This window comes from Palaemon carinicauda, chromosome 1 (assembly GCF_036898095.1).
Source record: "Palaemon carinicauda isolate YSFRI2023 chromosome 1, ASM3689809v2, whole genome shotgun sequence".
Classification (NCBI taxonomy): Eukaryota; Metazoa; Arthropoda; class Malacostraca; order Decapoda; family Palaemonidae; genus Palaemon; species Palaemon carinicauda.
This window is the reverse complement of record NC_090725.1, coordinates 264606042-264630303: the sequence shown is the minus strand read 5'-3', so window position 1 is coordinate 264630303 and position 24262 is coordinate 264606042. Positions and strand designations below refer to the sequence as shown.

At 43.4% G+C, this 24262-nt stretch overlaps 1 protein-coding gene across 3 annotated transcripts in view; it reads right to left on the bottom strand.

Moving 5' to 3' along the window:
• Positions 1-24262, bottom strand: part of mahj (LisH and WD40 domain-containing protein mahjong) — a 193984-nt gene that overhangs the window by 116975 nt on the left and 52747 nt on the right. For 2 of the 3 annotated variants that reach the window (XM_068390118.1, XM_068390122.1), the window contains exons 5-7: positions 17608-17781; positions 17134-17390; positions 3288-3467 (exon numbers count right to left, since the gene is read on the bottom strand). In XM_068390118.1, the coding sequence (XP_068246219.1) occupies positions 3288-3467; positions 17134-17390; positions 17608-17781 (611 nt within the window). The remainder of the gene's footprint in view (positions 1-3287; positions 3468-17133; positions 17391-17607; positions 17782-24262) is intronic. The other variant, XM_068390129.1, reaches the window with a different exon arrangement.

Here is a 24262-nt window from a genome sequence, read left to right as displayed (position 1 = left end):
GTGATTGAAGGTCCGAGACTTTGACCACCGCTCCCTTCTCTAGCAAAAGAGACACTTCCAGTTTCAGGGCTTGTCTCTTTTCTTCCTCTCGGTACCTGGGAGAGAGATCGATGGGGGACGTCGCTAGAGGAGGTTTGCGTACAAAAGGGATTTTGTACCCCTCTCTGAGCAACCTCACAGATTGTTGATCTGCGCCTCTCTTCTCCCAGGCTTGCCAGAAGTTCTTGAGTCTGGCACCTACTGCTGTCTGAAGTTGCGGGCAGTCAGACTCTGCCCTTAGAGGACTTGGATCCTTTCCTCTTCCCTCTCTTCCCTTCGGCACGAGCACCTCCCCTGCTGGAGGCTCTGCCACGAAAGGGCGGGATAAACCTGGACGCAGGAGTGTCCATCCTAGGTCTGGCAGACAAGGCAGGCAAAGGGGGAGCTTTGCGAGCCGAGGACGCAACTAGATTGTGGGTGTCCTTCTGCACTAAAGACAAGGCAATTTCCTTAACCAAGACTTCAGGAAACAAGCACTTAGACAAGGGCGCAAAGAGTAGCTCGGATCTTTGGCATGGCGTCACTCCTGCTGACAGAAACGAGCACAGAGACTCTCGTTTCTTAAGGACTCCGGACGTGAATGAAGCGGCAAGCTCGTTGGACCCATCACGGACGGCCTTTTCCATGCAGGACATAATGAGTAAGGAAACATCCCTATCGGCAGAAGAGATTTTCCTACTCAGGGCTCCTAAACACCAGTCCAGGAAGTTAAAGACTTCAAAAGCCCTAAAAATGCCTTTAAGAAGGTGGTCCAGGTCCGAGGGTGACCAACAAATCTTCGAGCGTCTCATGGCAAGGCGGCGGGGAGAGTCTACAAGACTTGAGAAGTCGCCCTGGGCAGAGGCAGGAACTCCCAAGCCGAGAACTTCTCCCGTGGCATACCAGACGCTCGATCTAGACGACAGTTTAGATGGGGGGAAGGCAAATGCTGTCTTCCCTAAACTCCTCTTGGTCTCTAACCAATCGCCTAACATCCGTAAAGCTCTCTTGGATGAGCGAGAGAGAACGAGTTTAGTAAAGGCAGGCATGGTAGCAGGAACGCCTAAGACAAACTCTGACGGCGGCGAACGAGGAGCCACAGAAATAAAGTGGTCAGGGAACAACTCTTTAAAAACCGCCATGACTTTTCTAAAGTCCAAGGATGGTTGAACTGCTTTAGGCTCATCTAGTTCTGAAGGTTGATCCTCATGCTGTGGTTCAGCAACGTCCTCATCTGACTGTTCCTCATCCGATAACTGATGAGAAAACGGCAACGGAGTAGGCAACGTTTGACTCGCAGAGTCCGGTCGCACAGGTGCATACGTGACGGAGCCGGACGCAGCGTCCTGGAACTGCTGAACAGTCTGGGAACTGTCACCAATAACAGGTGCGCGAGGACGCACAGCGTCCACCCGAGACTGTTTAGACCGTCTGGGTTGTGCAGTCAACACCATACTGGGTTGCGGAGGTTGACGCACCGCGTCAAAACAAGTCACCTCTGATGGTTGATGAACGTCCTGAACGTCACCAATCGCATCAGTGCGTTGCCTAACGTCAACGTGCGGCTGGAAATCCACACTGGGTCGCATCGGTGGAGGTACCACCCCAACTGGTTGACGCGAGAAAGCTACATCCACGTCAACAGGACGCACAACAGAACGCTTGGATGGCTGAAGGCTCGTGGGTTCAACGGTAACCTTCTCAGCGTTGTAGTCCTCCATCAAGGACGCAAGCTTGGACTGCATGTCTTGCAGTAACACCCATTTAGGGTCTACGGAAGCAGGTGCGGTAACAGACGGGGTTAACGAATGAGACGGCACAACTTTGCCTCTCTTAGGCGGCGAGCAGTCATCAGATGACGGCAACGGGTCCGAACTGTCCCAGTGGCTACATCCGGGACGTTGGACTTGTCCTGAAGGGACCGACTTACGCTTTAAAGGTCTGGAGACCTTGGTCCAAGGTTTCTTACGTGAAACACCTTCGGACGACGAGGTAAAAATGGGCTCTCTCGTCTTACTTAGGTAGGGGCGATCTTGGAGAGATACGCCTGATACCTTAGAGGGAACGTCTGATCGCTGATCAAGGCCTCTCGAACCCATGAGTCGTACGACATTGCTTCTCCCCTGGGCTTGGGAGCTTGCAAGAGGTCCCGGACTAGGAGGACGACAGGCACGAACAGACGAACCCTCGAGCGCAACACTGTTCACAACACTTTGCGTAACACTAGGCACTTTGACACTATCCTTCGTGGCACTTTGGCACTTGAGTTCCTTTACGTCCGCCATGAGTTGATTTCGGTCACTTGCTAAAGACTCAACTCTCTCCCCCAAGGCATGAATAGCACGCATCATGTCTGCCATCGACGGTTCCTGAGTGCTAGGAGGGGGGTTAGGAACAACCACTACAGGGGAAGGAATAGGTTCAGGGGCATGTGGAGAGGAAAAATCTACCGACCTAGAAGAACTTCTCCTTACCCTATCTCTCTCTAGTCTGCGTGTATATTTATCAAATTCGATAAAACCGAATTCCGAAAGGCCCACTCATTCCTCACACCGATCTTCCAATTGACAGGTTTTACCCCGACAATTGGAACAAACAGTGTGAGGGTCGAGAGAAAGCCTTTGGAAGACGCCTATGACAGTCCCTAGCATTGCACTTTCGAAACTTGGGAACTTGAGAAGGGTCAGCCATTTTGAATTAGTCAAGGGAAAATTCCAAAAACGATCTAAGTCATCAACAATTAATCCGATTCAAAAAAGAGTTCAAGGATTTATTTGAAGAAAAACACCTGTACTGCGAAAGCTCAAACCAAATTAAAGTACTTCACCAAATATGATGGGAAAAACTCCAGGTTCAACAGCGAGTAAAGTACGTCTTGTCGACACGTCGACAGAGAAGAAATTGAGGTTTTGTTTACATCCAGAGTGGTATCTGGCCGACAGTTGGCGCTGGTGGGCACACCCGCAACCTGTATAGCGATCGCTGGCGAGTTTTTATGTATGTGTCTGTCGAGCAACAGAGTTGCAGCTATTATATATTCACCGGCTAAGTTAAATATTTAAAAAATATATTTACTATATACACTGTATCAATATTTTCAATATATTAATCCTTAACTAAGAAATACCATAAATAAAGGAAAATAGAAAATTTCCATGCAGTCCCTTCATCATCAAAATGAAGGTGCTAGAGACCATTACATTGCAGTAGCATATAAATATTTCACCATTTTTTGTATAATTTATATTTGGATGAAAGAGACCACTTACCTGCAAAAGCTTTTGCATCCCACCCATCGTGACAAATTCTAGGCAAAACTTCTTGTGAAAAAGTAGTGAACCAAGGAACCTAAGAGCTTCAAAAGAGAGCCTAGCATTTCCTGTTCTTCTAACGTTGATGTAGTGGAAAATCAGCTCTAAGGCATTGTATTCATAAACATGTCCCAAAGACTGAAAAGCAAAATTGAAAATAATGTGAAATAAGGAAGCAAAGTACAAGGCCCTTATGATGCAATAAACAAGGAAATCACACTGTTTTTCAGGTAAAGTTACAGTGTATTACATCTAAACTTTAAAGGTTCAAATGCCTCATAAACATTGGACAGTCAATACCCACAGCTTAATATCTCAACTACAACCAATAGAAAAAATAAGTAACAGTTATATTCCCCCTTATAATGGCTCTACAAAAATGATAAAAGATATTGTACTTGGCTCTATAATCGACAAAAGGGCAGACATAATCCAGGAATCATTAGGTAGAATTTATTGTAGATTTGCAAAGTAAAATGAAATTTCTGTAGAGAGAAACCTTACTTGTCTTGCTAAAAATCTTTCATGGGGCCAATTTAATTTTCAGGGAAACATGCACACCTAAAATACAATCAAATTAATTAATAGCATAGTGTAGGAAAACATTAACTGGTTTATCAAACTCTCTCTCCATATCAACTATTTAGGAATTTTTCACGATATTAACTACTAAATGTTTTTGTGGTAACTGTAGCCCACCCAATTACAGCCCAACTTCCATTATCTTACAAATTATCTAGTTTTCAAAACATCTTAATAGGTGTTGAAGGTAATCATCTGCTCACTAGTTTCCAGTCTGGCTTCCACAAAGGCCTTGAGTATGTGATGCCTTTCATACAATTTTCAACACTACAGAAATCCATCAATTGTGGTCAGGATGTTCATATGGTTACCCTTGATTTAGTGCTGCTCTTGACCATGTTAACAATGAGACCCGTTTTCAAAATTAAACAGATTGGAGCAAGTAGGTTTTTTATTAGCACCATTATTGAATTTCTATGTAATAGGTTACAGAGTAGCTACTGCTGGCCATATCAGTGACTTTACATATGTAATATATGGAGTTCCTCTTTGATATGCAAAAGATATTACTCACTTTAGAATGATTTTGTTTCAACATCCAGATCTTTGGATTGACAAGCTCTCTTTACTATAAGTACATATACAATTCATTTAAAATTCTAGGTGATTCTTAATTGCAAACTTACTTTTCAGAAACACACTGGGTCTGTGAGGAAGTTGAAAGATTTTCAGAGATCAATCTATCCCAAGGATACGTGTTACTTATATCAATCTATCATGTATTGAGATTGTTCTCCTGTTTGGTCTTTAGCTACTGACATTTATCTAATTCTTTATTCATGATCTGTATAACAATCACTGGCACCATTGTTCAATTGGTACTTTGTGCATTTTGAATAAGATTTACCATGATTCTGACCACCATTTGCATTCAGATCTCCCCAGACTGTACTACCCTCAAAGTAGTATCAGATATACAGTACAGTTGATTCCAAAAGACTTGCCTTATCCATCAAAAGACTCAATACTACTCAGTATTCTAAGTTTTACTCAAGCTGTGATTAGATTGTGGAATGATCATCCTTATGTGGCAGTTAAATCAGTGGTAATTCAGATGCTCACACTTATTGCAAATGTTTACATATGACATCTATTTTAACATTGTTACTGATCTTGTAATATTACTTTGAAAAAAAAAAAATTACTACTCATATCAACAGCATTTTAATTAATTAATTCTAGATTTCCTTTCCTCACTAGGCTGCTTTCCCTTGTAGTACCCTCCTTTCCAAACCAGGATTGTAGCTTGGCTGGTAATAATAAGAATAATTCTCCATCTTGCATAAGAGTCAAAAGTTGTAGGTTTTATTGATTCATAGATATCAAATGGGAGTGAAAGGGTTAATTTTAGGGCTTGGTTTATCGATTGGAATTGACTATACCACTATGTATTTAAAAAAAAAGCCTGTTTCAGAGAGTACCATTTATAGTTGTTTTGCAGGGCACACACTGTACACTGTACTAAAAATACTCTGCAATGGCCCTTTATGTTCCCTCTGATCTGCGCTTCAAGTTTTCTACTTCCTTACCTTATTCTTTTTTAATTTTATTCTCAATTTCCAAAAAAAAATCCTGTAACTGTAATTATAGCTTAAATCTAATAAAAAGGCTAAACTATTATATCTTCTAAAAATAATAGTAGCAATGATGAATTATGGCAACCACATTAAATTCCATGTGTTTTTTATTGGTAGACTAGCCTAGGCCTCAGTATCACAGAATCATGTTCACCTTACATATTGTTGGCTTAAGTTCATGAAAGTAACTTAAGAAAAAAATTCAGGTCAACAATAAAACAAACTTTATTCTATGAGAGTTCAGCTGATTAATGTAAACATGGAGTTATAGAAGCATTCTCAGCAACCTTTTTCTTTCTTTTTCTAACCTTTCGATAATTCTAAAGGTAGTGTTAATATGGTAGTACTAACATTGATATTAGCATAATATTCATTAGTCATTAAAAACCCATCATAATTCAAATTATCCTCACTCTTTCTCACCATCTTCTCTGTCACACTGAAAGTTATAGCGGCTGCTCAATTGTTCGATTCCTTGGTTTCTTTGATTTATAACTGGCCTCGTACTTTCTTTTTTTGGTAGAGGTTTTATAATTTCATAATTGATGTGGATACAAGTTGATAAGAAATTAAACTAACTTCGAACTGAAGTTAGGAAAAATATTTTGGAAATGGAATGTATAATATCATTACTAACAATTTAAAAAAAAAAATTATAAGACTAAATTTTAACGTACAGTAAATTACAATGCTGTCATTAGGGGTAGTTTTTTTCTTACCAAACAAATACAAAATGGTTAGTGAAATATTTGTAATTACATCATCTTTACTAAGAGCTCCAGGAATCATTAGTTATCACTTGGACGTGTAAATGCGTCCGTTCGTGTGTTATGATCGACGATGAAATGTAAACAAAACAATGGATTCTTAGGTGGCATGCTTGGGAAAAACTTTATCCTTTATCCTTACAAAACAAAAATAAATTAAGGAGATTTTATATCAGCTTTATTTCATTTATTTTAAATTTCTAAGGATAAAGTAACTAAAATAATATTAACAATAACATCATTACAAAGCCAATACTTAGTAAGATAACTGTTGCAGCAAAAGATAACCTACGGACAGATTTGTAAATGCATTCAGTTGTTCATTATGATAGGCAGTGAAACAAACAAATCAATGGCGGAGTGTTGTGGAAAATCTTGATATAAAATTACTTGAATTTATTTTGGATTTTTAAGGATACCTGTACAGCAAAGGCTAGCCTATACACTAATAGCTTTGTTATTTATCATTCGTCTTATACAATATATATGACTTAAATTTATTAAAATTTCTCCTAATTTTTTACCTTGTCTTATCTAAAGTTTGTTTTATACGCAGATATACAGTATATGGTAAGTCCCATTCAGAAGCCAGGAGTACTACGCAATTATCGAGTAGCCACCTCAGCACTTACAGGAAGGTGTCCAATGGTTGTTACACCGTCTAAGAGACAACAAGGGCAAAAGGACCCCTGCATCTCTCAAAAGTTGGTCATCATGAAGAGCCTCATACTCTCCTAATCACTTGCAGGTGCCTCCTCAGGTTAGCAGTAGGACATGTGCCAGGGACTTGAGGACAAGGACCACTCCACCAAGGGACCTAATCCCAAGGATGAACAAGACTGCTTGACGTTACCTTCGAACATGAACCATTTTCCTGAGGAGGAGGAATCCAAAGAATACCAAGGAGTCTCTTTTCCTATTCTCTTGTCAAAACAGAGAATAAAGAGAGTCTTGAGGGATAGACCTTGTCATGACCTCCTCAGGTTAGCAAGAAGAGCAAATGTCAGTGTCCTGAGAATGAGAACCATCCTGCCCTGGGAAACAAGTCCTGGAGTAGGCATGATTTCTTGAAGCTTACTTACAGTATGGTCGATTTCTCTGAGGAGGAGAGAACTAAACACTACCAAAGAGCTTTTTCAGCTGCAGCAGAAGAGGAAGTCTATGAACCGCTGAAAAGTACTCTGGTTTGAGATATGTTCTCTACGAAGCCCTTCTTAAAGAGCATCTCTCTCCCGTCTTACCTAAGAGCTTGCAAAATGGGACGCCACTCAAATTTGGACAACCATAATCACAGTTTGCCCCAAAAAAGGACCAGAGATGTGGACAACCTAGTTTCACTACCTGGACAGTGAGGGTACCTGATCCCTGGAGGGAATTTTACCTGCTGCTGGTATGTCGGAAATATCTGCCATACCAGGCCCACTCTCTGGATGACAGACTCCTGGGGAAATGGTCACTTCATGAGCTCTGTCACTCCCTTCTGAAGGGTTGGCTAGGGCACCAGCAGCCTGTTGAAATACTACCGCTTAAGAGTTATTGGGTCATTTGACTGGCTAGATAGTACTACACTGAATCTTTCGCTCAGGTTACGGCTCATTTTCCTTTTGCCTAAACATATACAGAATAGTCTGGCCTATTCTCTACATATTCTCCTCTGTCCTCCTACACCTGACAACACTGAGATTACCAAAAAAGTTCTTCCCCGCTCAAGGGGTTAACTATTGCAATGTAATTGTTCAGTGGCTACTTTCCTCTTGGTAAGGGAGGAAGAGACTCTTTAGCTATGGTAGGCAGCTCTTCTAGGAGAAGGACACTCCAAAAACAAACCATAGTTTTCTGGTCTTGGACAGTACCATAGCCTCTGTACCATGGACATTCACTGTCTTGGGGTAAAGTTCTCTAGCTTGAGGGCACACTCGGGCTCACTCTTCTATCTTACTTCTCCTCCTCTTGTTTATGTAGTCTTTATAGTTATACATGAAAGATTTATTTCAATGTTATTCTTAAAATATTTAATTTCAAGTTAATTATTTGTTTTGTAGTTTCCTTATTTCCCTTCCTCACTGGGCTATTTTCCCTGTTGGAGCCCTCAGGCTTATAGCATTCTGCTTTTTTAACTAAGGTTGTAGCTTAGCAAGTAATAATAATAATAATGATAATAATAATAATGATAATAATAATGATAATAATAATAATAATAGTAATAATAATGGTGGTGGCTTCAAAGGCAGCATATACCATACCCTTTCCTGGCCTATGGTGCTGGTGTACTGGTGCATGTTGGACAGCTTACCTGAAATCAGTACCACAACAGTAGATGTCACACTGAGAACATGCTATGGTTGATGGACCCCAAAGGAACCAGTCAGCAAGTGAGCTCTGTTTCTCCCTCTCGACAGAGGAGACATGCTTTCTAAAGATAAGTACACTCCTCCTATTCATAGCAGGAATGAAAAAGGTATGCAAAACGTCTTACCTTTGCCTAGCCATAAAGGCAGCGATGGGCAGACAATTCACCTGCATCCAATTAAAGGAGAAACAATCAGATCCAGCTCACAAAATCCTCAACCAACATTGAAGGTACTAGTCGTAGGATGAGAGCCAATAACTCTCTTCGGAGGAGGGAATAAATATTCCTATGGGCCAGAGCATTCCTTCTATGTAAGGACAAGACTGATGAAGGTACGGATTCATCAGAGTAAACCGAAGGGTAACGGTCATCGGGTGAGATCTATCACTCCCTCCCGAAGAAGACAGCATGCGAGAAATCCTAAGAAAATCATTATTAGATGCCTCCTGTATGACTAATACAGTTTTTCTTCCTTCAGAAAAGTGTCTGAAGATAAGGATGGAATGGTGAAGGAGGAATTTGTAGAGGAGGAGGAAGAGACAGTGAACACTCCTCCCCTTACCAACAGTTATTTCATGATACCATGGGTGCTTCAGAGGTTCCTATTGATTAGGAACAGGTGTAGAGTACTCCTTCTCTCAGTTTGCTAATATTAAAAGAAGGAAAATCCCCAGTTGAACAGCCTTCTCCAGAGTTCTTCCTTTGCATGGGTGTGAAATCAGACTCTTCTTAATCACACTCTTCAGACTGTAATAAGAGAAAGTATTAGTCCCAATCTCATCCCAGAAAGACCCAGAGGAGGCAATTCTAAGCAGCTCAAGATTAATACCCAAATGGATATTCATGAGAATGCCTAATGATTTTAAGAGGCACTTTGGGATGACTGAAGGCAAGCATGCACTGAAAGTCCCTTTCAAGTCACCAAAAGCATGAAGTCGGTCTCTTTGGAAGCTGAGTATGGAACAAATTCCAACACAAGGCAGCCTGACAAGTACCGGTTCAGCTGTGAGAACTACGGACTTGTGCCCTGTCCCAGCGACGACTCATGAAAAGATGATGAAAAAGGGCTGAAGGTAATACAAGACTTCCAACCCAAAAATCCAGGATTGTTCTGTTGCATATTTAGAGATAGAATCTGGAAGGTAGGTATGGATTGGAGTTGGATGAAAAAGGGCATAAATGCACAGGGCAAGATATACCCCAACTGACTGCAAGGGATAATTTTCACATTACCCCCCCCCCCCCCCCCCCCCGCCCCTCCTCTTAAACTGGAAAACCATCCTGGAACGAATCTGGGTGGAGCAAGAACGAGTTGGGCTGGATATAACCCATTCTGGAGGGAGAAGGTTCTAATGGTTATTGCTGGGATTTGGAGAAGGCCACGACATTCTTCAAACCCGAGCCTTATGACATAGCCCTCGAAGGTTTGGCCACAGTCTCCCTCAAAAAAACTAGATTCCTTGTTAACAATTAATGACATTCCAGCAACACCGAAAACATATCACTATCTAAAAGGACGAAAGCTTTCTACAAGAGTACGAACAAACAGATTCACCATTGTAAAAGCTTTTACTGTAATATGTTTCTATAAAGTTAAAAATTGCTCAGCTCTGGTGCTTTGCTAAGAAGTCATTCACTTTACCCAAGCAGTAAATACTCAAGTTCGTTTTAAAATCTAAAACCATTACAAGCATTTGAAATGTGTGGGAGGGCAATTGAAAAAAGCTACAGGAAAAGAGACATGATGGTGGAATCAAGAGGCTCAAAACAGAAGTGAAGTAAAATAAGAGTATAGCCGGACGAAGGTGGGAAGAAGATACTTCCATCAAACTAGTGAGGAATAGAGATGGATAAAGAGGAAAAAATAGAACAGTAGCAATTGCAAAGGGAGTAACAAGAACAGATTGGTATGAGATGATTGGAACAAAGGAGGAAGAAAAAATTATCTAAAGAATTGCAAAAGCGAGAAGAAAAGACAGGCATAATGTAGGAAAGGTAGAAATTACTAAATATTGAAATGGAAATATCTTAACTGAGGAAGAGGAAGTCAGAAGGTGGAAAGACTATTTTTCACAAATATTAAGCAATGAGAATGTGTGTAAAGAAATGAAAAATGTTCCTCAAGTACTGTAGAAGGACAAATAGCGAACATCAGTGAGAGAGAAGTGGAAAATACTATAAAAAAAAAAAAGTAAATAAGGCCGGCGAAAGTCAAAGGTAACAATAGAAAGGGTTAAATCATTGGGAAATGTACACTCTATTGGAAAAGATCTGGGATATGGAAGGGCTTTGGAAGATAATTGGTGGATTAAATTGTATGAACAAAAAGGAACGTGTGAAACTGGGGGAACCACAGAAGAATAAAACTTTCAGAGATTGTTTTCAAGATACTATAACAAATAATAGAACAGCATTTTTGGGTTCATGAATGGATAGAGCACAGTGAATGCTGGCTATATAGTAAGACAAGTCCAAGATAAATATCTAGAAGGAAAAAGGAAAGCTTACAGTAAAACAAGTCCAAGAGAAGTATCTAGAAGGAAACATGACAAATTCGGAGATAATTTGTATTTTTCCTAACCATACAAACCTTAGCTATTTACATAGGCTTTACTTTCGGCGTAGCTGAAAATGACGAGCCAATAGATTTTTAACGAGGGTTAACTACCCCAGCGCTAGTTAGCAAAGGGGTAGGGGAAGGGGTAGCTTGCTACCCCTTCCCCTCCCCCCACACACACACACACCGGTGAATTGTCTCACTTCACTTAGAGGTATGACTTGTCTTGGGGGACAGGGCTGGCGGGCAAATATGTGTAAATAGCTAAGGTTTCTATGGTTAGGAAAAATACAAATTATCTCCGAATTTGTCATTTGTTCTGTAACCGAAATACAAACCACGCTATTTACATAGGGTGACTTACCCCTTAGGAAGGGTGGAAAGTCCCCAGCCTTACTGGCTTTGGCTTTACCCGGGGACTCAGAATCCGAGTGAGTAGCACTCGAGAAAAGAAGTCCCTGCACCTCACAAGTTCCTTGCTCCGCGAGGAACGTGTGGCCTACATAAGTTTGTGTGGGGAGGAAGAGTGTGACTCGTCCTAGGAAGTTGACCTGGAGTCCTTTAGATGGAATCCTAGGCTAGGACGTTGCCAATACCACCTCGTCAGGGTATGGGGGACGCGACAGTATTAACTTAATACTAGGAACACAAGGGAGCATGGTTTACCTGCAGAGGTTGAGGTCAGCTATGCAGAACAGGATGCTGCTTTCCCCAAGAGAGGGGAGGATGAAGAAAGAAGTAAGGGCCAGACATACTCTTTCATTCACGCAGACTAAGACCGGGTAACAATGCCCTCAACCATCTGCTACTTGTCCACTAAGGAGCCTGAAATTAGACCAGCTGTTGTGCAGCCACCACGGGGCCGATAGAAAAGGTATCGAGGCTCCTGTGGGTCACGTCCTGCAGGTAGTGGGCTGTGAAGGTCGTTTGATGCTTCCAGACCCCAGCTTGTAGCACCTGCGTCACAGAGAAGTTTCTCTTAAAGGCCAGGGACAAAGCGATGCCCCTGACGTCGTGTGCCCTAGGGCGACGTGACGGAGGTGGGTCAGGATTCAAGGCGTGATGGATAACCCTTCGAATCCAAGCCGAGATGGTGTTCTTGGTGACCCTCCTCTTAGTCCTTCTTGTGCTTACAAACAACGCTTGCACGCGGGGACGAACTGCAGCTGTCCTCTTCAAGTAACACCTCAGACTCCTCACTGGGCATAATAGCAGATGGTCTGGGTCACTTGTTACAGAACGGAGATTCGTGACCCTGAAAGAGTCGAACCGTGGGTCCGGCACTCCAGGGTTCTGAGTCTTGGCAACAAACTCAGGGACGAACCTGAACGTTACCTACCCCCATCCCCTTGAATGGGCGATGTCGTATGAGAGACCATGAAGTTCACTAACTCGTTTGGCAGAGGCCAACGCGAGTAGGAAAGCCGTCTTCCAAGTCAGGTGGCGATCAGAGGCCTGGAGTAATGGTTCGAAGGGAGGTCTCTTCAGAGCCCTGAGAACCCGAACCACGTTCCATGGAGGAGGTCTCACTTCCGACTGAGGGCAGGTAAGCTCATAGCTACGTATGAGTAAAGAGAGTTCTAGCGAGGAAGAAATGTCCACTCCTTTCAGCCTAAAGGCAAGACTTAAGGCTGAGCGATAGCCTTTCACCGCCGAGACCGAAAGGCGCATTTCTTCCCGTAAATACACAAGGAACTCCGCTATTCCTGGAATAGTGGCATCGAGTGGAGAGATACCCCTCCCACAACACCAACCACAGAAGACTCTCCACTTCGCCTGGTAGACTCCCGCGGAGGACTTTCGCAGGTGACGAGACATTCTTTCCGCAACCTGTTGCGAAAAGCCTCTCTCCGTGAGGAGACGCTGGATAGTCTCCAGGCGTGAAGCCGAAGCGAGGCTACGGCTTTGTGGAAGATGTTGCAATGTGGCTGTCTGAGTAGCTCGTGTTGTGGGGGAAGTTCTCTCGGAAGTTCTATCAGGAGTTGCAGAAGGTCCGGGAACCATTCCGCGTGATGCCATAGCGGAGCTATCAGGGTCATAGACAGGTTGACCGATAGTCTGGTCCTGTTGAGCACCTTTCTCATCAGACAGAACGGTGGGAAGGCGTACACGTCAATGTTGTCCCACCGTTGCTGGAAAGCATCTTGCCAGAGAGCCTTGGGGTCCGGGACTGGGGAGCAGTAAAGAGGCAGCTTGAAATTCAAAGCTGTCGCGAACAGGTCCACCGTCGGGGAACCCCACAAAGTCAGGACTTTGTTGGCTATCTGAGGATCCAAAGACCACTCGGTACTCACTATTTGTGAAGCCCTGCTCAGACTGTCGGCGAGCACATTCCTCTTGCCAGGAATGAAGAGAGATGATAGTGTTATCGAGTGGACTTCGGACCACCTCATAATCTCTACTGTAAGATGGGATAGCTGTTGTGAAAAGGTACCTCCCTGCTTGTTGATATAAGCCACTACCGTGATGTTGTCGCTCATCACCACCACGGAGTGGCCCGCCAGGGTCCGTTGGAACTGTTGAAGAGCCAGATACACGGCCTTCATTTCTAGCAGGTTGATGTGTAGGTACTTTTCTGATTCTGACCAAAGGCCTGAGACCCTCTGGTTCAGAATGTGGGGCCCCCACCCTTCTTTTGACGCGTCCGAAAACAGTGTCAAATCCGGGGGAGGAATGAGAAGATCCACTACCTTTCGTAGGTTTCCGTCGATCAGCCACCACCGCAGGTCAGCCTGTTCCGTGGGTCCTATAGGGACCAGAGAGTCCGGGGAATCGGAGCCCTGACTCCACCAGGACTTGAGCCGCCATTGCAGGGATCTCATCCTGATATGGCCGTTCGGGACCAGACGGGCCAGGGAGGCTAGGTGACCTAACAGACGTAACCATGATTGGGCTGGAAGCTCTTCCCGCCTGAGGAAGGGCTCTGCCACCCTCCTCAGCCTTGCTATCCTGTCATCTGATAGAAAGGCTTTGAGGAGATTGGTGTCTAATAACATGCCTAGATAAACCAGTCGCTGGGACGGCTGCAGAGAGGACTTCTCGAGATTTACCATGATCCCCAGATCTTGGCAAAGTCCCAGAAGCCTATCTCGGTGTCGAAGAAGGGTCGACTCCGAGTCTGCCAGGATCAGCCAGTCGTCCAGATATCGGAGGAGACGGATGCCGTTCCTGTGCGCCCATGACGAAATCAGGGTGAACACTCTGGTGAACACCTGAGGTGCTGTGGAGAGACCGAAGCACAGTACCTTGAACTGGTAGGTCTTACTGTCTAGGCTGAATCTCAAGTACTTCCTGGAAGACGGATGGATTGGGATCTGGAAGTACGCGTCCTTCAGGTCCAGTGTGCACATGAAGTCTTGTGGTCTCACTGCAAGTCTGACCGTGTCCGCTGTCTCCATGCTGAACGAAGTTTGCTTGACAAACTTGTTCAGAGCTGAGAGATCGATGACGGGTCTCCAGCCTCCAGACGCCTTCTTTACAAGAAAGAGTCGACTGAAGAAGCCTGGGGAGCCGTCGACGACCTCTTGGAGAGCATCCTTCTTGAGCATGGTCTCGACTTCCGCCCGAAAGGCCAGCCCCTTTGTCGATCCCATGGCATAGGAGCTCAACGACACTAGATTCGCTGTCAGGGGAGGTTGAGATGTTGTGAATGGGACGCGATAACCTTGGCCGATCACAGAGACCATCCAAGAATCGGCCCCATGTTGCTGCCACCTGTGCACGCAACTTTGTAGGCATCCCCCCACAGGTGGACACGCGGGGGGACTGCCACTCGATGCGGTAACATCTCTGATTGGTGAACGCCAAGACTGGGATTCAAGTCCCGCTCAAACTCGTTATTTCCTTGGTTACTGCAACCTCACCATCCTTGTGAGCTAAGGATGGGGGTTTAGGGGAGACTAAAGGTCAATCCACTGAGTCATCAACAGCCATTGCCTGGCCCTCCTTGGTCCTAGCTTGGGTGGAGAGGGGGATTGGGTGCTGATCATATACAGGTCAGTCTCTAGGGCATTGTCCTGCTTGATAGGGCAATGTCACTGTCCCTTGCCTCTGCCATTCATGAGCAGCATTTTAAATCTTAAAGGTGAAGAGGAGTAGGTAACTGGAAAATTTGGTCCCGGAAATTATTCTTAAACGGCCCTTGAAAACCTTAATTCAACTGATCAAAATCAATACAAAAAAAAAAAGAGAAGAGTAATTTTATAGATAAAAATAAAAAAGCCAATATCAGTAATTTTATTGATTAAAAATAAAAAAGCCTATATAACACCAAAACATATATTTATAAAATTTCCTTTTATCAGATATATAACATGAAAAAATTAGGAAAATTCTGTGCCGGAAAATTCAGCCCCATAAAATATTGACCCCAGACTTTATTTTATTTTTAACCAAGAGCTTGTGGTCTATTAAATTTCTTAATCTTGATCTAGATATTAAACTCTAGGACTGGCATTTAGTTACTTCTTTATCCATATTGCATAAGATTTTTTCATAATTCTGACAATCCTTTGAATTCAGATATTCTCGGACAGTACCATCCTGCTCGTATTACTAAGTACTGTATGCAGTTAATTCTAAAAGTCATGCCTTCTCCATCATAAGGATCAAAACTACACAGTGTTCTAGAAGTTTTATTCCAGCTATAAATTATTTGTGGAATGACCTTCCTAACCAGGCAGTCGAATCGTAGGAACTTCAAAAGTTCAAAGTTAGAGAATTTGTTTATGTTCAAAGGCTAACATAAGTCTCTCTTCATAGTTTATGTATGAAAGATCTATTTTATTGTTGTTACTTTTCTTAAAATGTTTTATATTAATTGCTCATTACTTCTCTTGTAGTTTATTTATTTCCTTATTTCCTTTTTTCACTGGGCTACTTTCCCTGTTGGAGTCCTTAGGCTTATATCATCATGCTTTTCCATCAAGGGTTGTAGCTTAGCCAATAATAATAATAATAATAATAATAATAATAAATTGAAAATTTTACAAGAGTTGACACTCATTAAACAAAAAATTGATCTCACAGCTATTACGAATTGCCTGTTCAAAGTCAATCGATACCTTACTATGTTAAATATTTGGTCGCAAGCTTTATAGCTCAAGAAAAGTTGTGAATATGTAGCTTCTCATATATCATTCTTGTAAAGTGTAATTTGTTTACAGTTTGTAAACAATCAACAGGCATAAAGAAGTGTTATGTTCTGAATGACCGATTCAAATGCTTTAAAGAATACTGTAACCAACAGCTAAAATCCTCCATTAAACCATGCACCCATTTGTTAACAGTTTCTAAACAACAACCACCACTGTATGCCTTTTTCAGAGAATTTATTTTGGGATTAGTCAAACAGAATTTAGAAATTGTCTGTGACCAAATTTTCCTAGCACCAGAGAAGTAAATGGTGTTGTTTTAACCAAGAGCAAGGCATTACGGCTCAAAATGACCTATAAGACAGTTATCATGCTCATACTACTATATGGGGCAGAAACTACGGTTCTCAAGGGGCAAGAGGAGTAACTCTTGGAAAAAACCGAGATGAAGAAGATGAGATAGATTGCTGGAATATCACTACTGGAAAGAGGGATAATCAGAAGATATAGAGAATGTGTAGTATATGTAAAGTAAAAGGTAAGACTACAGAAACTTGCCTGAAATACTATAGCCATGTAATAAGAAGGAAAGGAAGTTAAGAACCTACCAGTTATAGGGAGGAGTGAGGGTGTCAGGAGATCAGATGGATGGATGTAGTGAGGAAGAATATAGGTGGAGTGAGACTGGGGATAGAAGATGCAAGAAATAGAAATAGAGGGAGATAGTTAGAGAAATAGAAATAGAGGGAGATAGTTGACAAAAGCACCCAACCCTGACTAATAACAGTGAACAAAGAGGAACAAGATTTGGGGTAGAATTTTAATAAATTACCATTAATAATTCTTGAAGCACAGAGTTATTCTCTATTAGTCCTTACCTCTTGATACTCTCCTATTGGTCTCAAATACTTGAGGATGAAAATCTGTTTAGTATCTCTTGTCACTGGGAACATCTGAAATGTTCCTACAATGTAACAACTCATTTCTGCCCAAGAAGAATTTGAACAGTCCGAGTTAAGCATTGGATCACAGTTTGTTCCATCACGAGATGCTTTCGGTGAACCAAATATGTTGAATGTTCCACTGGTATTACCATTCTTGGTTGGATTCTTGGTTGGAGTAGCAGAATTTGCATCTGCAAAGAGGTAATCATGATTTAATATGCAACAAAAACAAACATGGGTTATCTTCATACAAAATTTCACAAATATTTCATACTTAAAAAACTTTACAGCCATCATCAAAATCACAGTGGAATAATAAAAAAATCCCTTATTAATAGTAACCGAGGAAGAAATACAACAATGCATTTGACTTCTAGAATAGGAAAACGCAGAAGAATGAGAAATTACATTTCCTTCTTTTAGGGGATGATTCTTCAGTCTCCTCCTTGTCATGAATATCCTTTCCATTCAAAATTGGGGCACTAACTGATTCTTCATTAAGATGAGCAAACGGACGTTCAGGAACCCCATCATGATCGGAAGCCTTTGAGTTATTAAGCTTTTCTTCTTCTGCTCCAGTATCTGAAAATTACTAAAAGTGGTCATACTTGCCTGACCAAAAGTATTTTATAATATACTTAAGACCTACAGTATATCTGAATGCAGAGACTGGCTTATTATAAACAAAACAATTTTATGTCTGCTTTTCTTTTATAAAGTTGGACCTGAAACTTGTTTTCTTCATTATCTTCTATTCTGAACTCGTTAAGACTCTTATCTTCATCTTTCCATGATTTACTTGGAATTCCTGGAGGTCTTTGTCCCGTTACTCGCATATTTGCTGTTTCCCATCTGTTCTCAGTACGTCCAAACCATCTCAAGCTTTTAATTCTTACTCATTTGGTCACTTTCTGATATATGATATTCCCACCATACTCCAGTATTGAATTGCATTTTATTTTACATCTGCTTTATAGAGTATAGTAGTGCACAGCTTATCAATGCTGTCACCAACCTCTTTCTTAAAACTCTCTCAGCTAGTACTTCACAATGCAGTGTCTTTTAAATAAGATAAAGGCTGAACCTCCTCTACCCTCTGCTCATTTATCACAACAGGGTTCTCAACTTTAATCATGTGCAAAATATAGTAACCTTAATGTTAATTTCACCTATTATAGGCTGTTGCTAACCAGTATGGTTCTCTTACCAAGCTAAGTACAGTATGACCATATGGATCAGCTACAACATGCTCATAATCCACAATGTAGACATGAATATTAAACAACAGGAACTTTGTTTAATTGCACCTCAACCTTACTCTTGGTGTCAAATATTCCATACCTCAACACACAATGTATCATAATTCAGTTTGTTCATCATTCTGTGATTTCACGGCCTCTAACATGCAGTAAGTTAGGCAAGTTTTCAGCTCTGAACTCTAATGTTCTTCTTGGCAGCTGAAAATGCACTCGAGGGAAAAGATGATTACCTCATAGATGTAAACCATGAGACTGACATAAAACTTAATCAATTTTAAAACTTAATAAATTTGAAAATGTGATGGAGGCTGAAAGGCAGGAGAATTTCATTTTGTGATGGCGACTACCACATTTCAAAGAAGGATGCTGCACAAAGATATGCATACATAGTCAAATTGTGAGCAAAAGATGGTCGGTATAAAACAAGACTCAATGGAATATTCTTTAAAGCTTGATAATAATTAAATCATAGCTAAAAGTTCCTGATGACTTCAAATAAAAATAGTATTAAAAAATTTCCCATAATTGATTCAGTTTTTTGGATTTGACAAAAATGAAACTTTCCAGGAAATGAGTGACAAGACTTTAAAATCATCTCAAGTCAAGAAACTTAGTACAAGCAAAAACGTATACACATGATAGCTAATAATAATGGCTATAAAAGAACTGTATGAAAACTGTGATTACCTGTAACATATTGATGCTGATATTATATTCATCATGATGATATTTCGAATAAAATGACAAATTTGTAATAACTTGTATTTTTCCTAGCATACAAGCATTCTACTATTTATATTGGGTATATTGTTTTCAGCAAAGCTGAACTAGCCATGATAATTTCTAGTGAGGATTAACTACCACACCCACTAGTCAGCAGGTGGGGGTGGGGGTAGCCGGCTACCCTGCTCACTCACACACCTGGGTTGAGTAACCACTTTGCTTACTGGCAGGACTTCTTGGGGAACAAGGTGGCACGTCAATGTGTATAAATAGTAGAATGTTTGTATGTTAGGAAAAATACAAATAATTACAAATTTGTCATTTGTTCCTGCACAAATAAAAACCTTCCACTATTTATTGGGTAGACTCGCTCTTAGGAGGAAGGAAGTCCTTTACCAACTGGCTTTGGTATATTCACCCGGGGTTCTCTCTACTTCGATAAAGCCCCAAGTAGTAGGAACCCTACCCTCGCTAAATTCTCGTGCTATGCCCTATTATGGGCAAGCGCTTTTAGTGGCCTACAGAAGTTTGTGTGCTCGTGAAACTAGCAACGCAGCTGGTCTTTAACGTAGGAACTCGAATACAAACCTGAGATTCCTTAGACTTTACCCAATACCCTCCCTCAAAGAGGTATTGGGGATGTAACAGAATTATTTCTATACTTAGGATACACAAGTGAAAATGAGTCTTATCTGCAGAGAGGTGAGGTCAGCTTGTACTGAGTGACCATGGTGCTGTTTTACCCAGAGGGGGGAGAAGAGAAGATGAAAGGAAGAAGCCAGTCATTCTACTCATTCACCCAAGACTAACCCGGGTAAGCTGAGCCCTCAACCCTCTTCTACTTGTCCAACAAGGAGCCTGAGGTGTTTAGACCACTTGTTGTGCAACCACCACAGGACCTATGGAGAACGTGTCCAGGTTCCTGTTGGTTACGTCTAGTAGACAGTAGGCGCTGAATGTTGTTTGACATTTCCACACACCCACTTGCAGTACCTGCACCACGGAATAGTTCTTTTTGAATGCCAGGGACGTTGCAATACCCCTGACGTTATGAGCTCTAGGTTGTTCGGAAGGAGGAGGGTCTGGATTGAGGGCGAACTCAATCGTCTTCTGCATCGAGAAGATGGAATTCCTTGTGGCCCTCCTCTTGACCTTCCCCCTGCTGCCGTTCTCTTAAGGAACCACCTCACACTCCTCACTAGACAAAGAAACAGCTGGTCTGGATCTTCGGTTACATAACGAAGACTCTCCATCCTGAATGGACCAAACCTAAGATGCACACCCGGACTTAGAGTTTTGGCAATGAACTCAGGGATATAGCAGAGAATTACTTCTCCAAATCTCCTTTAGTGGGAGATGTTAGACGATAGATTGTGGAGCTCACTAACTCTTTTGGCCGAAGCCAAAGCGAGTAGGAACACCGTCTCCCACATGAGGTGGCAATCAGTTGCCTGGCATAATGGTTCGTAAGGTGGACAATTCTGGGACTGAAGGACCCGAACCAAGTTCCAAGGAGGAGGTCTAAGTTCCGACTGGACAAGTAATCTAATAACCCTGTATAAGTCAGGAAAGTTCCGAGGAGGATAAATCTACTCCTTTCAGTTTAAACGCTAGGCTCAAGGCTGAACAGTAGTCTTTGACTGCCGTAACCGAGAGAAGCATTTCTTCCCGAAGGTGTGCAAGGAACTCCGCTATGGTTGGAATAGTGGCATCAAGGGGAGAGATACCCTTTCCACTTCCAAAACACTGAACACTTAGCCTGGTAGACTGACGCTGTTGAGCATCTAAGGTGCCCAGCCATCCTTTTTGCAACTTATTGCAAAACGCCTCTCCGTGAGAGGAGCTGCTGGACAGTCTCCAAGCGTGAAGTCGAATCGAAACTACAGCTCTGTGGTAAATGTTGGTGTGTGGTTGTTTGAGTACATCAGATCATGGAGGGAGTTCCCTTCGGGTCACCGTGAGGAGTTGCAGGTCCAAAAACCATTCTGCATGTTGCTACAGCAGAGCTATAAGCGTCATTAGTAAGTTCTTGCTTACTCGTACTTGGTTGAGGACTTTTCTCATCAGACAAAATGGGGGAATGTGTGCACGTCCATGTTCTCCCATTGATGTTGTAATGCATCTTGCCAAAGAGCCCGGGGATCCGGGACTGGTGGGCAGTACAACGGGAGCCGGAAGTTCAGGGTCATTGCAAACAGACACACAGATGGGGAACCCCATAAGTCAGGACTTTGTTGGCTACTAGATGGTTCAAAGACCACTCAGAGCCCATTAAATGAGTCGCTCTGCTCAGACTGTCCGCTAGCTCATTCCGCTTGACCGGAATGAAGCGAGCCGATGGGGACACCGATTTGCCTTCAGCCCCTCTGAGTATCTCTACTGTTAGATGGCACAGCATCTGCGAAAAGATACCACCTTGCTTGTTTGGGTAAGCAACTACTGTGGTGCAGTCGCTCATCAACACCAAAGAGTGCCCAGCCAGAAACTGGTAGAACTATCTGAGGGCGAGGAAAGCTGCACTCATTTCTAAGGGGTTTCTATGCTGATACCTTTTGGATTCGGACCACCGGCTGGAGGTGGTGTGGTGCAGCATCTGAAAAGAGCATCAATTCTGGGGGGTGGGGTGGGGTGGGGTGGGGTGGGGTGGGGGGGGGAGAACAAGAAGATCATCCCGTTTGCAGAGGTTTAGGTCTCTCAGTCTGCCCGTTCCTCTTGCCCTATGGGCACCAGTCTCCCTGGAGAGATCTCATCCTGAGGCGGCTGTTAGGAACTAAACGTACCAAAGAAGAAAGGTGACCGAGCAGACGCGCTGAGCTCTGCGCTGGGAGCTCTTTCCGCCTCAGGAACGGCCGTGCAACCTTCCTCAGCCTACGAATCCTTTCGTCTGATGGATATGCTTTCTGCCTTACAGTGTCCAATAGCATGCCTAGGTATACCAGGTTTTGAGAGGCAATCAAATGAGACTTATCGAGGTTTACCATGATCCCCAGCTCTTGGCAAAACCTTAGAAGCTCTTCTCGATGACGAAGAAGGGCCACCTTCAATCTGCCAGAATCAACCAGTTGTCCTGATATCTTAGGAGACGGATGCCGAGTCTGTGAGCCCATGCCGACAAATAGGCAAACACTCTCGTGAAAGCCTGAGGTGCTGTGGAAACACGGAAACACAGCACCTTGAAATGGTATGATTTTTGGTCTAAGGAGAATCTCGGATACTTCCTGGAAGACGAATGGATTGGGATCTGGAAGTATGCGTCTTTCAGATCTAGAGTGCACATGAAGTCTCTTGGTCTGATAGCGAGTCTGCCAGTGTCCGGAGTCTCCATCCTGAACGGAGTTTGCTGAAGAAACTTGTTCACGGGGTAGACATCGATGACTGGTCTCCAGCCTCCAGATGCGTTTTCTACAAGAAAGTAGACTATAAAAGTCTAGAGACCAGCCGCGGCCCTCTTGGAGAGCACCCTCCTCCAACAAGGTCTGGACTTCGCCCCTAAGGGCTGACTCCTTTGTAGATCCCTCCACATAGGAGTCTAATGGGAGAGGCACCCGAATCAGTGGAGGGAGAGAGAGTGCGAACAGGAAACGATACCCCGAACGGATCGCCTCGACCGTCCAGAGTTCGGCCCCGTAGTGAAGCTACCTCTGTCATCGGCTGTTCAGGCATCCCCCCCACACGTGGACAAATGGGTGGACTGCCCGTCCTAGCGGGGTCTGGCCTCGGCCAGAGCCACGCTTGCCTCTGCCTCCACGGAAGGACTTTCTTCCTCGAAAGAGCTTATTGGACATCTTGTGACACTGCTGTTTGGGGTCTCTAAGAGCTGGATTCATTTGTGGCTGAAGAGGGTGAGATCCTGAAGTCAAAACCTTGTGGATTTCTCCCCTACTAAGGCACTGCTCGAAGTCCTCTGGATTGAACAATGAACTCCCCTCAAAGGGGGCATTCCTGAGCCTTACTACCTCTGCCTGAGGGAGTTGTCTATGGAACTTCCCTATCACGGCATATCGTCTCCTATAACTGGTGTTGGCCCAATGGTTCACCTGCTCATGAGACAGGAACTCAATGGCCCGAGTGCCGGATAATAGGAAAGTCTACTTAGACTTCCAAGAGGTAGCATGCATGGCATACCTCACGACAATTTCCTGGTTCAGGATCACGGAGGTCGAAAACAAGACAGGCAGTCCCATTAACTTCTCAAAGGGCGTGCCCTTCGAGAGTGCCTCTGTAGAATGGTCTAAAGGCAAAACTAGTAACGGCTCATAGTACCTCCACTGCATGATTAAAGGCGGCGGGAGGAGTTTGGAGGAGCTAGTGCGAAGGAAGAAAGACGACCCAGTCACCTAGGACATAGACTTCTGCTTGTCACTCTTCAATGCCTTTGACCAGGGCAAAGCTGCACTGGCTTTCAGGGGTCTCTGAGTGCCATAAAATTGGTCTAGGACCATATACTTACCTTCAAGAGAGGCGGCCGATGGACCTGACAGCCCATTGATGGTCTGGATGCAGGCTAACACCTGCCAGAAGGCCTTCTCCATCTCCTTTCGCTCCGCCTCCGTCATTTTAGAGCTAGCGGGAGCCGGCAAAAGGTCGTCCTTGTAATAATTTTGCTCATCAACTTCGAAGCTCTTATCCATAGGAGCATGGAGCAGGTCAAGGTTGTCATCAAGATCGAAGGAGGATTGGACAATTCCCAAGAACGTGCTCTGTCCTCTCTGAGTCTCAGCTCAAGGAAAGCGAGGCGTGGCTGGAGATTTAGGGATGATAAATAAATCTTTCGACTCTGCACTGCAGCAGAAGATCCTTCATCAGTGTAGGCCTTGCAGCTTCCACTGGCCTGCAGAGATGGGACTCGGCAGGGACAGGAACTGCGTCACATCGAGAAGGGTGAGGTGCCTCCCCTGGCACTAACTCAGCTAGAGTCAAACGGAACAAGTCCGTATAGGAAATCGTCCGATCCTCCTTCGGAGGAGGAGGTCTAATCCTCTTCCTCTTCCCATTTGGACTAGCCTGTGGAGATTTGGCCTGTAGGAGACTCCCCTGTGGTTCTGGAGCCCTCTCTTCCCTGGCTATCTTGCGAGGAAGAA